Source organism: Xiphophorus couchianus, chromosome 18, assembly GCF_001444195.1.
Source record: "Xiphophorus couchianus chromosome 18, X_couchianus-1.0, whole genome shotgun sequence".
Classification (NCBI taxonomy): domain Eukaryota; kingdom Metazoa; phylum Chordata; class Actinopteri; order Cyprinodontiformes; family Poeciliidae; genus Xiphophorus; species Xiphophorus couchianus.
The window spans coordinates 20,193,903-20,209,688 of record NC_040245.1 but is presented as its reverse complement, the minus strand read 5'-3'; the positions used below and the strand labels follow the sequence as shown (position 1 = coordinate 20,209,688).

Here is a 15,786-nt window from a genome sequence, read left to right as displayed (position 1 = left end):
CAGCACGCAGTCAGTTTTTTGGGGGTTTGGAAACTTCTTCAGCGAGTTTATTATTACAGTATGAAAATTATATTGCAACCAAATGATATCCTCCCCAGCTCTGCTCTAACTTACCTGCCTTTAATCAGATTGTCTACAAAGAGGCTGATTTTAGACTGTTTTTAAAAGCACAACAGGGAACCATCACAACATTTGCACTTATGCATTAGATAACATTAAGTTCAGTCACTGTTCAATATAGCCATGGACATTTCAGCAATTCAGTTAGTGTTTACATAACTCTGTTATTCCATAGCATTTCAATTTGGTTTCCCCTATTATATTTCCAATGAGAATTAAGTGAACCGGACAACGAGATGAATTCAGTTCATTCCAGTAAACTTTTATAACACTGGTTTACAACATAACAAAACAAATAGATTCGATTTATACAGTGGTTACAAAAAAAAATCCAGTTAAGAGTAAACTCTATTTAGTTTATTCAATTACAGTCATATTGTACAGTTCAATTAATCCAGAATATAGAAATGGTAAACTTCAGTTGATTATATAGCGGTCTAGTGACTCTCAGATGATTGCATCAAGTCACTGACAATACAGCAATCTCTCATCTTGTGAAGAAAGTGGCGACAGTGGAGTGGAACAATTTCCTCCCGACAGGAACAACCTTCCAGTAGAACCAGGCTCGGTATGAGCAGCCTTCTGCAGAGTCAAAAATGTATTTTCACATTACAGCAGACTGCTAATCCAAATTTAAAACAAGAAAAGAACAGTTATAGCTTGTTTTTTAAATGTAAGCACAGAGGGAGGGGTGTAATACACAACGTTGTCCAAAGCTCTTGACAGACTGTAAATGTATGATTGTCGGTCTGTTCCCAGAACCATTGTGCCTTGGAAGGTGTTCCGTCAGTCTCTCCATGAGTTTCATAACATCAGCTCTGGTCTGGAGGCCATGGCTCTCAAATCCACCATAGATCTTACCTGCAATGATTATATCTCAGTGTTTGAGTTCGACATCTTCACTCGGCTATTCCAGGTAGAAACTCCACACAAACACGCTATGCACCTTTCAACTATTTTTTTTAAGTCATTTACTCACCAGTATTCTGGTCCAGTCATAAAATGGAAGTTAAAACAACCCTCCTACATTTTGCGAAATATTATTGTACCTTTTGATTTTTATTTGCTTACAGAATTTTGTTGATTATTAGTTTTAAATATACATATCAGAAACATTGTAAATATTGTAGTATTGGCAATCCTAAATACAAACTGGTAAATTCAACATATTTTCACACTTTGTTACAAGCAATAATTGTACTCCATTTTGTCGCAAGTTTATATTGCACATGCATGGGTTGATGTTGAACAGCACGTATACATTTTTGCATCAGTATTAAAATAAATTTATGTCGCAACTGTTAGAAATAATGGTAAGAAAAGGCCCTAGTTAACTGCTTACCTTTCTAAGTTGCACAAGTGTTCTTGTATCATAAACCACTGCTTTGCTGTAGTGTCATTTATCCCTGGGTGACATTATCCCTTGAAACTTGTGCGCAAAGCTCTGACAGGCTTAATGAAGCCTAAACAGATTACAGACGTTTCCTCCCCCAAACAATAAAAGATCTCCTCCGAATGTCCTCAGACTCAGAGGAAGTAACTCTGAGACCATTTTGAAGGCTGTTCTTAACCTATTGACACTGTGTAAAAGATTAGTAGTAGTTGTATATTTATGCAGAATAATGTAAAATTGTGTGCAGTAGAAAGAAAACCAAAAATTTAAAGTACAGTTTGCTCAATTAACATTTTTTGTGAAAGTTGTTTGAGCAATTAGGTTAGAATGAGGCCTGCAAGAAGAAATGAGGCACTCTGACTGAACAAGACAGTTTGAACTTGTCACTTCCTGTGTGGGAGGACTATAAAAAAACAAGCCGCAAGTTTTAATATAAGCTGATTTGTCCGAGCCACAGAAAACATTTAATCTCATTGCTGAGGACACCTGAAGCCTTTTCAATTTCCCTGTTGGGTTCATTAATGTGCATTCATTCATGCCTAAAATACCTTCACTGACTCACCAACTCAATGTCCAAATGTCAAAATGTCCACTTGAAGGTCACTCATGTTTGCAGACATGATTTTACGTATGAGGCCTGGTTATTGCAGGTTTTTAAAATTAACTAAATACATCCTCAAATGAACAACATCACTGTTATAAATTGCCAGAAACGAACACATAAAAAGGCGGTAAAAAGAAAGCAGTTTTTCTCCTAAAAGCCAATCCAAACAGCTTTTGGAATCATACAGTTATGAGCTTTAATATTTTAATATGCTAAGTGATGTATTTGAAGCTCATGATGGCATTTGGCTTTCTGCAGTTTCTCTGGGCATTGCTTATTCTGGCTAAGTGGTGAACTCGTTGAAAAGGCGGGGTTATAAATACTCTTTTTTTTTTTTCCTCATTGTAGAATGATAGAATCCCCAAGTTTACAAATGTCCCACTCAGTTAAAATGTGTCATATACATTAAAGGCTCGAACATTCACATGGCTTAAATGGTATTTGAAACTTTAGCAAGATTTACAATCTTCTTGTGAACACACGGCTCGATTCTGGCTGCATATTTTAACCACTAAAACCACTAAAAACTGGGTCTGCGTCAGAAATCCAATCCTTGTAGTTTTTGAATTTTTGTTTGGATTGAAACCAGTGAGTCCAGAAGACCACCTCAAGAGCCAACTGTGCCTTTGTTTGTCAGTGTTTGTATAACTTTGATCATGTGTTGAAAATACACAGTTCAAATTAAAGCTCAAACTTTTTCTTTTAAACTCCTAGTATGATGTATCATAAGGAACTTCAAAACAAACCTTTAAAACACATATAGTCCTAAATCAACGTTAATAATGAGGGTATGTAAACTTTCCGGCTTTGATTTACAGACAGTATGGAAAATCTCTCTTTTACTTCATCGTGTGCCTTTAAACTCTGCAAGCTCATCTACCATTAAACATAATGACTCTGGCTGGATCTACCTATAAATCCCACTGATGTCCACTGAACAGCTGTTTGAACAAAACCCATGCATGTTGCAATATGCAGCATTTCTCCTTACTCCATTTTTGCTCTTTATTACTGTGTCCATTCACTCACACATTATGACTCACTCTGCCTTTCTCCTATGACCATTCTCTCTCTCTCTCTCTCTCTCTCTCTTTCTCTGTGTATATGTGTGTGTCTGTGTGTATATGCCTGTGTGCGTGGGTAGCCTTGGTCATCCCTGCTGCGAAACTGGAACAGCTTGGCTGTTACTCACCCAGGGTACATGGCCTTCCTCACATATGATGAGGTCAAAGCTCGGCTTCAGAAATTCATCCACAAGCCTGGCAGGTGAGAACCACTCTGAGCACAAACACATCTAGAAGACAAATAACATGTATTGTGTGAAGAAAAGTTTCGGCTTTTGCTTCCTTACTGTGAGCGTAACGTTGTTTCCACTGACTATTGCACTGATGCAGGTTAGCTGTAGCTCTCAAGACTTATTTTTAATAAAACTCCTTCATCGGTCCGTGTTTGTATCAAGTATCACAACTTGAATCCTGGTGACGGATTCTTAAGCCATACATGCTACATTTTGTGTGGGTGCGTTTGGAGCTGAGTCCAAAGAGCCCAGGGCGGCGTGGCGCTGGTACCTTACATCAATGGCCTGATTGTGCATTGGAAGTTGATGTCACTCTTCAGGCCTGGCCAGCTTAAGGCCACATCAACACCAGAGCACTTACTGGTCGATGTAAAAGCTGCTTTTTTACACTTTAATCCAGAGCAATCCAGAGCTCCCTAATGGCTGTATTTTTTTTTTTGTCTTTTTTTCTTCTTTCCAACTAGCTATAGTGAGCTGATGCAAGTCTTGTTTTGCTAGCTTACATCAGTCACAAAATGCTTCAAACCCATCCTGCTTCACTGTCGCAGTGAGACCAGTTCAACTTTATTTCCGAAGCCGCTCTGTTCCTCCTAATACTTTTGTAAAAGATTTCTCAACTTGAGGCTAGATGGCACATCGAGCCCAGAAACCTCAGTCTCTTGCTGACTCATCTGAAGCTCCTCTTTCACTTTGTTTTATTGTTAGATTTCCTCTTTCTGTTTTAATGTTTTAAGACAGCTTTTTCTTATTCTCAAAAAGCTTAAGCGAAGTGTATCAGAGTCACATCCTCTTTTTCTATGTAGGCTTAATCGCATTTTATAATAATTGTTTGCAAGTTTAATATAAACTTGCAAAACGTGCTTTGATTTTATTAAATGTTTTGGCCACAGTGAGCACTTTCTCTAAGGAACATTGTAAGTTGTTCATTGCTAGCTGATATCTTCACATTTAAAAACAAGAGTTCTTTGCTGGTATGTCCCAACAGGCCATATTATTGCTTTAACTGTTGATTTATAACAAATACTGTCTCATCTTTCTTGTTGCTGTGTTTAATTTTGCAGAAACCCTATATTTTTTTAAAAGTTAGCATAAAGCATTAATAAAACCTATAGCGAAATTATTAGATGTCAACCCCTGAGCATTGACCCTTCATAGTGCAATCAGTCCTTATAAAATCCCAGTTTTTGTTACAAAAAATGGAACTATGTTAAATTGTACAGCATATACCTCACAGTAACTTCAGAAACATTAAAATTATTTAACTGGGTAATAAACAAATTGTCATCCAGAAAGAAAATGCAACTAGGATAGTTTAACTTTGTTTCAAGTTAATTAGCGTCTACAGAAGATAAGTGTGTGAACACAAAGACTGACTCCTGGAATTGAATCAAAAAGTGGTTCAACAAAACTGTCCTTTCATTCAGATTAATGTCGATGTGAAAGAAATAAAGGTGAAGTTTCTACCACTATTCTGGACCACAATTCACAAATAACTGTATTCAGTAGTTTGTCCTACAATCTTTGATTAGTACCACATTTTCCGCACTATAAGGTGCACCTTCAATGAATGGCCTATTTTAAAACTTTTTTCATATATAAGGCGCATAGAATAGACGCTACAGTAGAGGCTGGGGTTATGTTATGCATCCATTAGATGGAGCTGCGCTAAAGGGAATGTCAACAAAATAGTCAGATAGGTCAGTCAAACTTTATTAATAGATTACAAACCAGCGTTCTGAAAACTCTGTTCATTCCCAAAATGAATAAACAGCTGTTTTATTATTTTCCCCGAGGTAAAGTAATTGACGTGGTATTTTCGTGACACAGTTTATCTTTTAACAACAGCAAGGTATAACATATAGTGGAGGGGAACTTTTCCTCAATTCAATAAACACGTAAAAAACAGTCTGATACTGTTATGGTGAATCAAACGTTAGTGCAATCACAATATATATCCACTTCCGCACCATTGATTGGTTCAGTTAAATTCTCTCGCTGCTGCTCTGTTCCCCTGTTCTACTGTGTGACTGATCGCCTTGAGCTTAAACTCTGCGTCGTAAGCGTGTCTCTTAATAGGAGCCATTTTGGGGTCTTTACACAAAACCCAGCGTGCACCGCGCGCTTCTTCTTCTACGGGGGAAAATGAAGTCGGCGGCTGCTTACCGTAGTTGCAAGACCTGTTGTGGCTCAATATTGGTCCATATATAAGGCGCATCGGATTATAAGGCGCACTCTCGGCTTTTGAGAAAATTGAAGGTTTTTAGGTGCGCCTTATAGTGCGGAAAATACGGTATGTGTGTCATAAAAGTTGAGATTACTTAAACATCTTTTTGCTTACTCATATAATTGGTCTTCTGTGTCTGGTATTTATTGTTATATTTTTTCAGATGACTTGATACATTTTTTTCTCTCTCCCCAGTTATATCTTCCGACTGAGTTGCACTCGACTGGGCCAGTGGGCCATCGGTTACGTGACAGCCGATGGGAATATTCTCCAAACCATTCCCCATAATAAGCCTCTCTTCCAGGCCCTCATTGATGGTTTCAGAGAAGGCTTGTAAGTTCCCTTTTTGTTTGACTAATTTATATCTGTTGTGGTTTTTCATCTAGATTTCTGAGCTTCATCTCTCCTTTCAGTTTATGCCCTTCAGATCTTTCCTTTTTTTTGTCATTTCTTTTGTTGTTCTTTTAAGTGCGTCTCTGTGTGAACTTGGTTGCCCCCTTTTTTTGGAGCCTTCGATTGAATCTGCCTCTCAGCTTCAAGTGAATCCAGGCATAGCTCGCCACCGCCAACCCCCTCGTCACCACACTGTTATCATAACCAGAGCATAACCATTGATTTCTAATGCGGACCTCAGTCAGTGGTTTACCCAGCTGGCTTGAAACCCGTCTTTTCCTGCCAGTCGTGATCCTTGTGTTTAATGAAAACTGTGTTTGGCCTGTCCCAACCTGTAATCAAACTCCGATTTGAGCTGGGAAAGCCTGTAAAGTATACGGCCTGTGTCTACAAAACATTTATCAGATGGTAATTACAGCGTCCAACCCATTTGTAAAATTGTCTTGTACTGTATATGCATCAACTTGCGCAAAATAAATGAACTCAACAGATGTTTTTATCACCGCAGCTTGTTGGGTATACAAGTGGTGTAATCACTCTAATAACAATAATTACTTTTAAATTAAAATGCTTGTTGAATTAACCAGAGATGTTTTGTGTGGTTACATTTTCATTTTATTTTCATTTGCACCCCCAGCTATTTATTCCCCGATGGCCGGACTCAGAACCCCGACCTGACGGGTCTGTGTGAGCCTTCACCTCAAGATCACATTAAAGTCACACAGGTGAGAGTCACGCTCCTACCAGACTGTTTACCCAGAATACTTTGTTGGAGGGATTTTTGTTTTGTGTATTTGCGTTGCTTTTTTATCATTTTATTTAAAATTGTTTATTTAAAAAATATATATCTTCAACAGTGCTTTGAGAGACTGAGTACCACAGTCAAATATAATCTAGATAAAAACATAAAGTAAAGTGAATATGTCAATAATTAAACACAGAATTACACATGCCAATAGTGACTTTGCTGTAATACCTCAATATAAATACATTATTCTTGCAAAATAAAAATAAATCTACATTGTACTTCTTTTTCCATTCAATACTTACTTATGTGTTTATTAGATTTAGTTAGAAATGATCAGGATAGTCCTTTATTAATGCCACAGTGAAGAAATTCACTTGTTACAGCAGCAGAGTAACAAAATATACCCATTTGAATATGAAAATATCTAAAAATAAAATGAGCAACTATATTACAGTACCTGCAGCTAAAATGAAATTAAAATTAACTAAACGCATTAAATAAATACAGAATATGTTATTTTGTATGTTCGTTGCACAGCTTTGGAGAACTATTGCACGTTTTCTTTTTTAATTATTTGAATAAAATTTTATGAAGAATTGTGCAAACAATAATTAATTTTCAGTTTTATTTAAATGACTACTTATACAAATTATTTCTTCAACAGCTTATTGATGTATTGAATTGTGGCTTTTTCGGTCCTCAAATTTCAGAGTCAATTTCCTTCAGAAAGACAAAGAATTAGCTTTTCTTTCAGTTTTTTTTTGGTTTTTGTTTTTCATTTAATACATCTGAACTTTAAAGTCAGAACATTTTTAGTGAGAAAGACGCCTTACAGAAATGTGTAAAAAGCAGTTTTTGCCTCGGTTCTTGTCGACCTTATCTCTGCATCAGCGCAGAACCGAAACTCGGCGTACGCCCCCTCGCTCTAACTGATCGCTCCCCATCCTCCCAGGCTCTGTTCAGCAGGATCTCAGGTGGCGTCAGTTCTCTGTGATGTTACTGTCTTCTCATGTTTTTTTTTTGTTCCCGCCCTCAGGAGCAATATGAGCTGTACTGTGAGATGGGCTCCACTTTCCAGCTCTGTAAAATCTGTGCGGAGAATGACAAAGATGTGAAGATCGAGCCCTGTGGTCATCTCATGTGCACCTCCTGTCTCACCGCCTGGCAGGTACGAGAGTGGGTGGAAGCAAAGGGTTTTGAGTTGGTGGGCTTGCATGTCACAGGTTATGGTTAGCGCTCTTACACCACTCTGGAAGAGTGTAGCTTTGAGTTCATCTTTCCAAGTATGAGTGGGTAAAAGAAACAGTGTGGCACAATATTTGCATTTGCACCGTATTCCATATTTATTTTCATAGCTCATTAATTAAATTTCTTTTCTTATATATATATTTTTTTCACAGCTCATTATTCTCATTGCTCATAATTTTTTTTCTTGCTTTTTTTCAGTATTTTATGTACAGATAATCCTTAGCCTTTGGTTTGACAAATTAAAACTTCGGTGTTGGCCGAACCTTTTTCCTGCTTTGGCTTTTGAGTTGCAGATGTGAGTAATAGGAAAATGCACTCGGTCAAAAAGAGAGGGTGGCATTTCACTGCTTGTCTCATCTATCTGACATCATAGTTTTAAGCTGGATTTGACTTCTATTTTTTTTATTTATTTAATTTTATTTTTTTTACCAAACAATGTATTACACTCTTCTCTATGTAGTAGAACATAATTAAGTCTGCATTTATTTGTTATGCGTTCTAAGCTCAAGCTGAATTAACATTGTTTTGGTGGAAAAACGAAACCCACTGCAGAATCAAAAGCTAACTTCAGTTTTCATGATTTGTGTAACATCCAAATAATAAAACCCAATTAAATATCTTTTATTCACCTTTCTCAAACCAAGTGTCTGCTGGGGAAAAATCTAGAAATCTGTTTTTGGAAATGGAAAGGCGGTATCGTCATTCCAAGGTGGATTTACTGAAGAGCTCTTCAGCATGTCAATAAAGTTTCCAGCTTCTTGTCAGCTTGTCTTTACTCCCTCCTTTCTACCTGTGCTACAGGAGTCGGAGGGTCAGGGAACGGGATGCCCCTTCTGTCGGTGTGAGATTAAAGGTACAGAGCCGATTGTCGTAGATCCTTTTGACCCCAAGGACAACAGCGGGGGCTCAAGTCGGGCCGCCATGGGAGCCGAGGGAGCTCCATCGCCAAGCTATGACGACGACGACGACGACAGACTTGAAGACCCCCACCTGGTAATGAGCAAACTTGCTGGCACAAAGGTAAGATTGTGAAAAAAGATTGAGGTATTTTTTTTTTGTTATGAAACAACCCACAAGGGACTTTTCAGACCAATCTCTGTGTAGATGAAACACATTCTCACTTGTCATGTCTTCCCTTTCTGAGCTGAAAGCTCACATCTTGTTACTTTGGCCTTTCATCTCCATCGTTCTTGTTGCCAAAGAAGCAGCTTTTTTGTACGTCTCGTGTTAGAAATGTCCTACATGTCTTAATGCCTCTGAGAAAATCTGTATACATTACTTGTTGACAACCTGAGCTGCTTCGATGTAATTCGATTATCATCTAACCGAGCCTTTTCAGCAACTTCTGTACATGTAGTCATATATAATATGTGTTGGAACCATTTCATTTTTTACTGAAAGTACGACAGTGTGACATCAGTGGATTGGATCTCATGGTTGCCTCTCTTGTCTCATCCAGGTGGACCGCCCCCCGTCACCCATGTCTATGCCCCCTCAGTCATCTCTTCCCCCAGTGCCTCCCAGGCTTGATTTGTTACCACACAGACCTCCAAACCCCCCTGGTGCCTCCAGTCCAGGGGCCACCAGTAAGGTAAACAATTCAGTTCAGTTTACTTATACAGCACCAATTTAAAAAAAAAACTTCAGTTAAATTCTACATACATTCCAATTGATCCTCGTTGTCAAACAGTATAATAAGCTCAATTAATTATTCAAAGTATTGATCATTTTCATCCAATGCCTTAGTTCAGATTAAAAATACAGTGTTGACTAATTACAAAGATTTAGCATTATGAAACTGTCAAGGTTATATTAGTCTAAGCTTTTAAGGAAAATAGATTTATCTTTAATTTGTTTATTTTATTCCTGCATATATACAAACAGACTATTCACTGTTGTTGTGATCTATTATCAGTTTTAATGCTCATCTCTCAGTCAAACCAGTTTTAAACATCTCCAAGCTACTATTGTAGTAATTTCATATATTTTAACAGTTCTTGTCTATATGTAAGTATTTAACTTCCTGGTTGGTTCAAATTCAGATAATTTAGTCTCAGAGCAATAGAAACCAGTCATATGGACTGGTCCCCAGCCTTTCTGCATACATTTTTGTGGAATGTAATTCTAATTATTTATGAAAAATTTGGCTTCTTGCTGTTTTTTTTTCTTGTATAACTATGTAAAAGATTGAAAGAAAGTGCAGTTTGAGTAGCTTTGGCGCAATGCTACTTGACACAACTAGTATTTCTGCACTTTACTAGGATGTTTTTTACTTCTTTTTTCCTGTTACTCTAGTAAAAAAAACTGTTATGAGGGTTTTTGACTCTTATTTTCTCTTACTCGAATACCACAGCAACATGTCTTTGCTTATGAACAAAAAGTGCAGTTGGGAGATTAAATTTATTTTCCCTTTGCTGTCATTCATCTAAATCCTCCTGATGATTGATGGTTTTCCTTCTAAGCTGATTATTTCCTGCATAATAATTTTCTTTGGCTTTTGGTCTTTCTGGTGTTTCATCTAAAAGAGCTCCTTCCATCTCTGCCATCCCTCCAGGCAGCATCACATCACAAAGACAAGCCTCTTCCACTTCCCCCTGCACTGCGGGATCTTCCCCCACCCCCTCCTCCAGACAGACCTCACCCAGGCGGAGCGGCTCCAGAAGCTCGGCATCCAAGACGGCCCCTACCGTGCACTCCAGGGGAGCCCCTTCGAGATAAGCTCCCTCCCACTCCCCCGAACCGTCCTTTGGCTGACTGGAACTCCAGACCCGTTCCCAAAGCTCCAACCCCCTCTTCTTCATCATCTTCACCATCCTCCTCATCCACCCACGTGCCCAGCCTGGGGGTCGACCTCAGAGCAGGTGTCAGGGAGCTCTCCAACAGACACTCCCTCCCCTTGGCGCTGCCTTCTGCGCTGGACAACCGCGTGGACTCTCAGAAGAACAACAGCTCCCTCAGTCTGGACCACCAGCTGGTCAGAACCAACACACACACACACAAAACACCTGATTTATCTGATGTCAAAAATTTTTAACAAAAGACTTTGGATAGCATTTCCTAAATATAAACAGTGATTTTTGACGGGTCACTCATGACTAGAGCGTCCACAAATTTAGTCTTTAGCAGCCCAAGATTTATTTCTTAATGGGTTTTTTAAATCATTAAACAATTTAAATAATTGTTATTTATCTTTCATACCACTTTATTGATGGTATTAGATTTTATTCGAAAAAGTTAATGAATGATAGGTAAACATTATACAGCTTGGGGTTTAAAGTTTACCTAACCTGCCTGTGAAAACTAAACCTGGCAAATTTTGAAAAATTTGATGAAAGTGGGCGAAGCCAAGAAACAAGGCCGAGTGTGGAGATGATTGTTGGAGGGGACAGAAAGAAGAACTTTTAACTTCGGCACTTTGTCGCTCTGGTTATCTACTCTCCCCCACATACCTCCTAAAAAAAATCAATCAGTCAGAATCAGTGGATAAATTTATCAACTTTTTTATCTGTGTTGTTGGAAACTTTTATGGCGACAACTCTCTGCAGTGTCCTGAGTAAACAGTGAGTGCTAACGTGAGCTTCTCCCATTTCCTAAGCACTGCAGTCTGTCTTGCGCAATCGTTCATCCTGCAGTATACAGTCACCAGTGGTCAGAGCAGAGAAAAAGACCCATTTCGCTCTGTGTTCACATTGCAAATGAGTCACATATTTGCAAAGCTGATTGACGCTCTGAATCGGTGTTCGTCACGGTCAATCTCACTATTCCAACTTCTGACTCGCCTCTGGACGGGGACACATAGTGTGCAAAGGCCGCCAACTTTCTGCAGAGTTAATAGCTACAGAACTTTAGTTTCAGTGAAAGAAACTCGTTGGCATAACGCAACATTTTGATCAACTTTGTTTGGGTACAGTTTGTGAATAGTTCCTTCGTGTTACCACGTTACTGCGCACCAGTGCAAAAAGAATAGTCCATAAAGACACAGACAAGCAGATTTAATGCAGAAGAGTCCTGACCTCAACCTGATGGAACAATGTTGGGATTAATTAAAGGAGAGAATGTGAGCCAGTCTTTCACAATCTGAGCCTTGCGGAAAGCCTTCCCTCATACTCTGACTCTTCTTCAAAAACTGCAGGAAGAAACAAACCTCACAGCTGTCTTCTTACATAATCCGGCATCACAGATACTTAATACGGTCTGATTCTTCTTTATAAAACTAAAAGACCAACTCTGCTCCTTGTTTATTCACTCAACTACCCTGTTTGGTGCCCTAACGTCTCTGTTACACTGTCAGCTTCAGCCTTACAGCCTTCAAGAGTCTACTGAGTTTCCTCATTATATTCTCTCATTTTTTGAAGTTATCTGACATGTTTGATAACAGCGACCAGGCATCACTTTCCTTGGATGACTCTGAAAAAAGTTTCAGTCTTTTCCTCCTCGATCACTCCTCAAACCAGAACTTTTTTCCCCTCTCATGAATTAAACCCATGTGTCTTTACGAAACGTCTGACTCTGAACACTCTCTAATCATTCCTGGGCTGCTCAGTTTGTTCTTCTGTAATCATAATTTTCGTCACGAGAACATTCATGGGGATTAGGAAAAAAATAAATAATATGCAGAATTGTAAAACCTTCGGTGGAATTTTACATCCATATTGCCAATAGTCATTTTCATGTGTCACATAATGACATTTTATAAATATTGATATGTTGGCTAGCCCTAGGATGAAGGCTCTCATGTCAATACTTCTAGGAAAAGAATGCGTCAGATTATAATTGTTTTAAAAGTCTTGCATAGTTCTAAGTTAACTTATTAAAAGTTGCAAAACTTTAAATACCTATATTATTTTTAGAAGATATTTTTAATTGTTTTTATCTTTTTTGAAGAAGAAGAAGAAGTATCTAACCACATCTGATTTGGTTGGTTAAAATCTGAGTGATCAAAAGATCTTTCAACCCTTTACAGAGAATATCAGGCTCTACTGTCACATCGTCACTCCTCTTCCTCCTTTAAGTCTTCTGCTATATGTTGCTGCAATTTTTACTTTTCCAACATATGTTTATCCTAATCCTTTCCTAATCAAACATTCCATAATGTTTATTTCTCTATTATGATGCATAAGCTGGTCTTTCTAGTTACAACATAGAAATTGGCACCTTCTGGTAAAAGCTCTCTGTGTGGTCCTGCGTAATAACATGCCTGTTTTAAAGAGTGCATTGCTGATATTGAGCAGCAAAGAAATCAAATCACATCTGTGGTTTCCAAGAGTTTGTAACATGCAACTCGGAAGTAGTCTGAAAACCTCTTTATGTACTTTAGATTTAAACTAAACTTTATTTTCAATACTCGCCCACAGTAGTCTCGTAAATGCAAAATAGGATGGAGTTTCTGAAACTGAGAATATGACAAGCATCCCTTTATTATAAAGGTTGACAAAGGAGAAATAAATAAAAATATCTCTAAAATTAACTGCTCACCCAATAAATAGTAAAATGAGTCCATCTAATTGCTACCTTGAATTTTTTATTAACTAGAAATAATGTGTGCTTTAAAAAAAAACTATTTAAATAAAATAAACACTTAGCCTGGTGGGGAGGCAAATGAAGCCTGGTGGGCCACCAGGCTTATGATACACTGGATGAAACCCTTCAGTTCTAACTGGCTCTCTAGTTTTGGCAGAAGAAAAACATGACCCTAAGTTATAACTTTTAATTATCTCGTTTTAAATGTTCAGTTTTTTGGGGTAAAGTAACTAAAACTGGTGTAATCTGTTTCCTCCTTTAGAGTTTAGCTGCAATAGTTTCTCAAGATTATGACAACCCCAAAGTGAAACCATCATCCTCGGCCAATGCCATCTACGCACTGGCAAACAGGTACGTCCAAATGACCCTGAGGTTACTTACCAATGCACACCTGCGGTCTGGAAGCCATACACGATGTTTCCTCTTAAAGAGTCTTTTAATATTCTCATACTGTCTGTACCCAGACCGTCTCAAGGTTTGAGGCAAGTGCCCGGAGAGGAGGCGTGTGACAGCGAGGAAGACTCTGAGTACATGATCCCTTCATCTCGCCCCATTGCCGCCCCATCAGTACCAGACACCCTACAAGTCCAAAGGCCCCCACAGCCTCAGCCTCTGACTGCTCTGCAGGCACAGACTCAAGCCCCTGCAGTCAACTCGCGGTATTCAAACCTTCCTAAAGCCACTTTAGGAAAGATCTTTGAGTCATGGTCTGAGCTTTAAACCCATCATTTGTTGTTGTAGTCTCACACTAGGTGCAGAGGATGGGCCGATATCGCATGAAGCCATGTACAGCGTCCAGCCGAGGTCACAACAAGCCAGAGATTCAGGTATTTTCTTCTAAACACAAAACCAGATAGCCTAAAAATCCCCCTCAATTCCCTGTCTTAGAGGATTCCGATGCTGCAGTGTGAATATTTCTTGTAGTTTTATGATGAGATTATCTTCCATCCTTTCAGATTACTCAGAGCTGCCTCCCCTGCCGGTCACCAACGGGCCCAGAGACCATGCAGCAGAGGACAGAGAGGAAGAGGATAACGGCTACGACTTCCCAAAGCCCCGGCTACCACAGCCCCCTGCTCGGCGGACCTTTTCAGAAATGGGGGGGTCTCTGTCTACATCTTCATCCTCCTCATCGTCATGCTCGTCATCTGTGGCAGCCTTTAGCCGCCTTTCCCTAGATTCAGATTTTGGAGCTACGGCATGTAAGTTTATCACAGCAGCAAAGTATACATGAGTTTCGATCCATATACTGGCTCTTTGATGCATATTTAGTGTTTTTTTAGATAGGTTCACTGGTTACTCTCTGGTTAACGCACTTTCCTTCAAAGAAGGAAAGTCCTTCTTTGAAAACTCTACATGTCCAAGATCAGTCACCAGATGTTACACATTAGTTTTTCTAACCAACTGAGGTTCTTTAGGTGCTCCAGGTATGTTAGAAAGTGTTTTCAGATCAATTTCAAGTTCTGACTAGTTTTACAGGAGTTATTTGACTTCTTTTTAATATGGAACTAAACAACAAACATATTAATATCCTGAGTAGAAGTGACCGCTGAAATTTACTCCACTGTGTGCCATGATGTGGCTTCTCACTCCAGTAACAGACGCCTCACATAAAGGTGCTGCTGTCTGTACAAAACGCTAACACAAATGCTGAGTTGCAACTGGGAACTGGGAGTTCCAGTTGATAAGTTAACTGGAACTCCCTTCGAAGTTGGATTTTCCATTGGCAAACTGGGGCCAACTCCAACTACGACTTTCTGTTTCAATATGGTCGGTCCTCATATCAACAGTAGTAAGCTGTGGTGGAAACATGCAAGAGTGTGTTATATGAAGCACCTGCATCTATATACTGAACAAATCAAACACGGTGTTTGCTTTAGAAGATGAAGCTTAAAATTAGAGATAATGCAAATAATGTTTACGGGTGTCGCCATGTTGAAATTCCAACTTTTTAACTAGAACGCTGTCAGCTCAATTGTTCCCACTTCCCAGGTAACTGGAATGCAGCATTAGCATGGTGCTTTTGATTGGAGAAAGATGGGATTTTTGAGGTTCCAACCGACCCAATTATTTGTGCATCTCTGAGAAACAAAACAGAGCAGCGAAGCGGTGGCCATCTTGAGATGTTTTTACTGGTCAATTGTGTGACTCGTATCAGTAATCTTTCAGTGGTTTTCCAAAGACACACAAAGCATAAATTAGGAGTATGCTACTCGCTTACTTATTACCTGAAAATGTT

At 38.9% G+C, this 15,786-nt stretch overlaps 1 protein-coding gene across 1 annotated transcript in view; it reads left to right on the top strand.

Annotated features, from left to right (window-relative positions):
• Window positions 1–15,786, top strand: part of cbl (Cbl proto-oncogene, E3 ubiquitin protein ligase) — a 44,998-nt gene that overhangs the window by 24,168 nt on the left and 5,044 nt on the right. Inside the window, exons 4-15 of the mRNA XM_027999732.1 lie at window positions 880–1,036; window positions 3,262–3,383; window positions 5,834–5,971; window positions 6,669–6,756; window positions 7,816–7,947; window positions 8,829–9,047; window positions 9,487–9,618; window positions 10,582–11,001; window positions 13,810–13,898; window positions 14,012–14,206; window positions 14,289–14,374; window positions 14,504–14,749. Of these exons, the coding sequence (XP_027855533.1) occupies window positions 880–1,036; window positions 3,262–3,383; window positions 5,834–5,971; window positions 6,669–6,756; window positions 7,816–7,947; window positions 8,829–9,047; window positions 9,487–9,618; window positions 10,582–11,001; window positions 13,810–13,898; window positions 14,012–14,206; window positions 14,289–14,374; window positions 14,504–14,749 (2,024 nt within the window). The remainder of the gene's footprint in view (window positions 1–879; window positions 1,037–3,261; window positions 3,384–5,833; window positions 5,972–6,668; window positions 6,757–7,815; window positions 7,948–8,828; window positions 9,048–9,486; window positions 9,619–10,581; window positions 11,002–13,809; window positions 13,899–14,011; window positions 14,207–14,288; window positions 14,375–14,503; window positions 14,750–15,786) is intronic.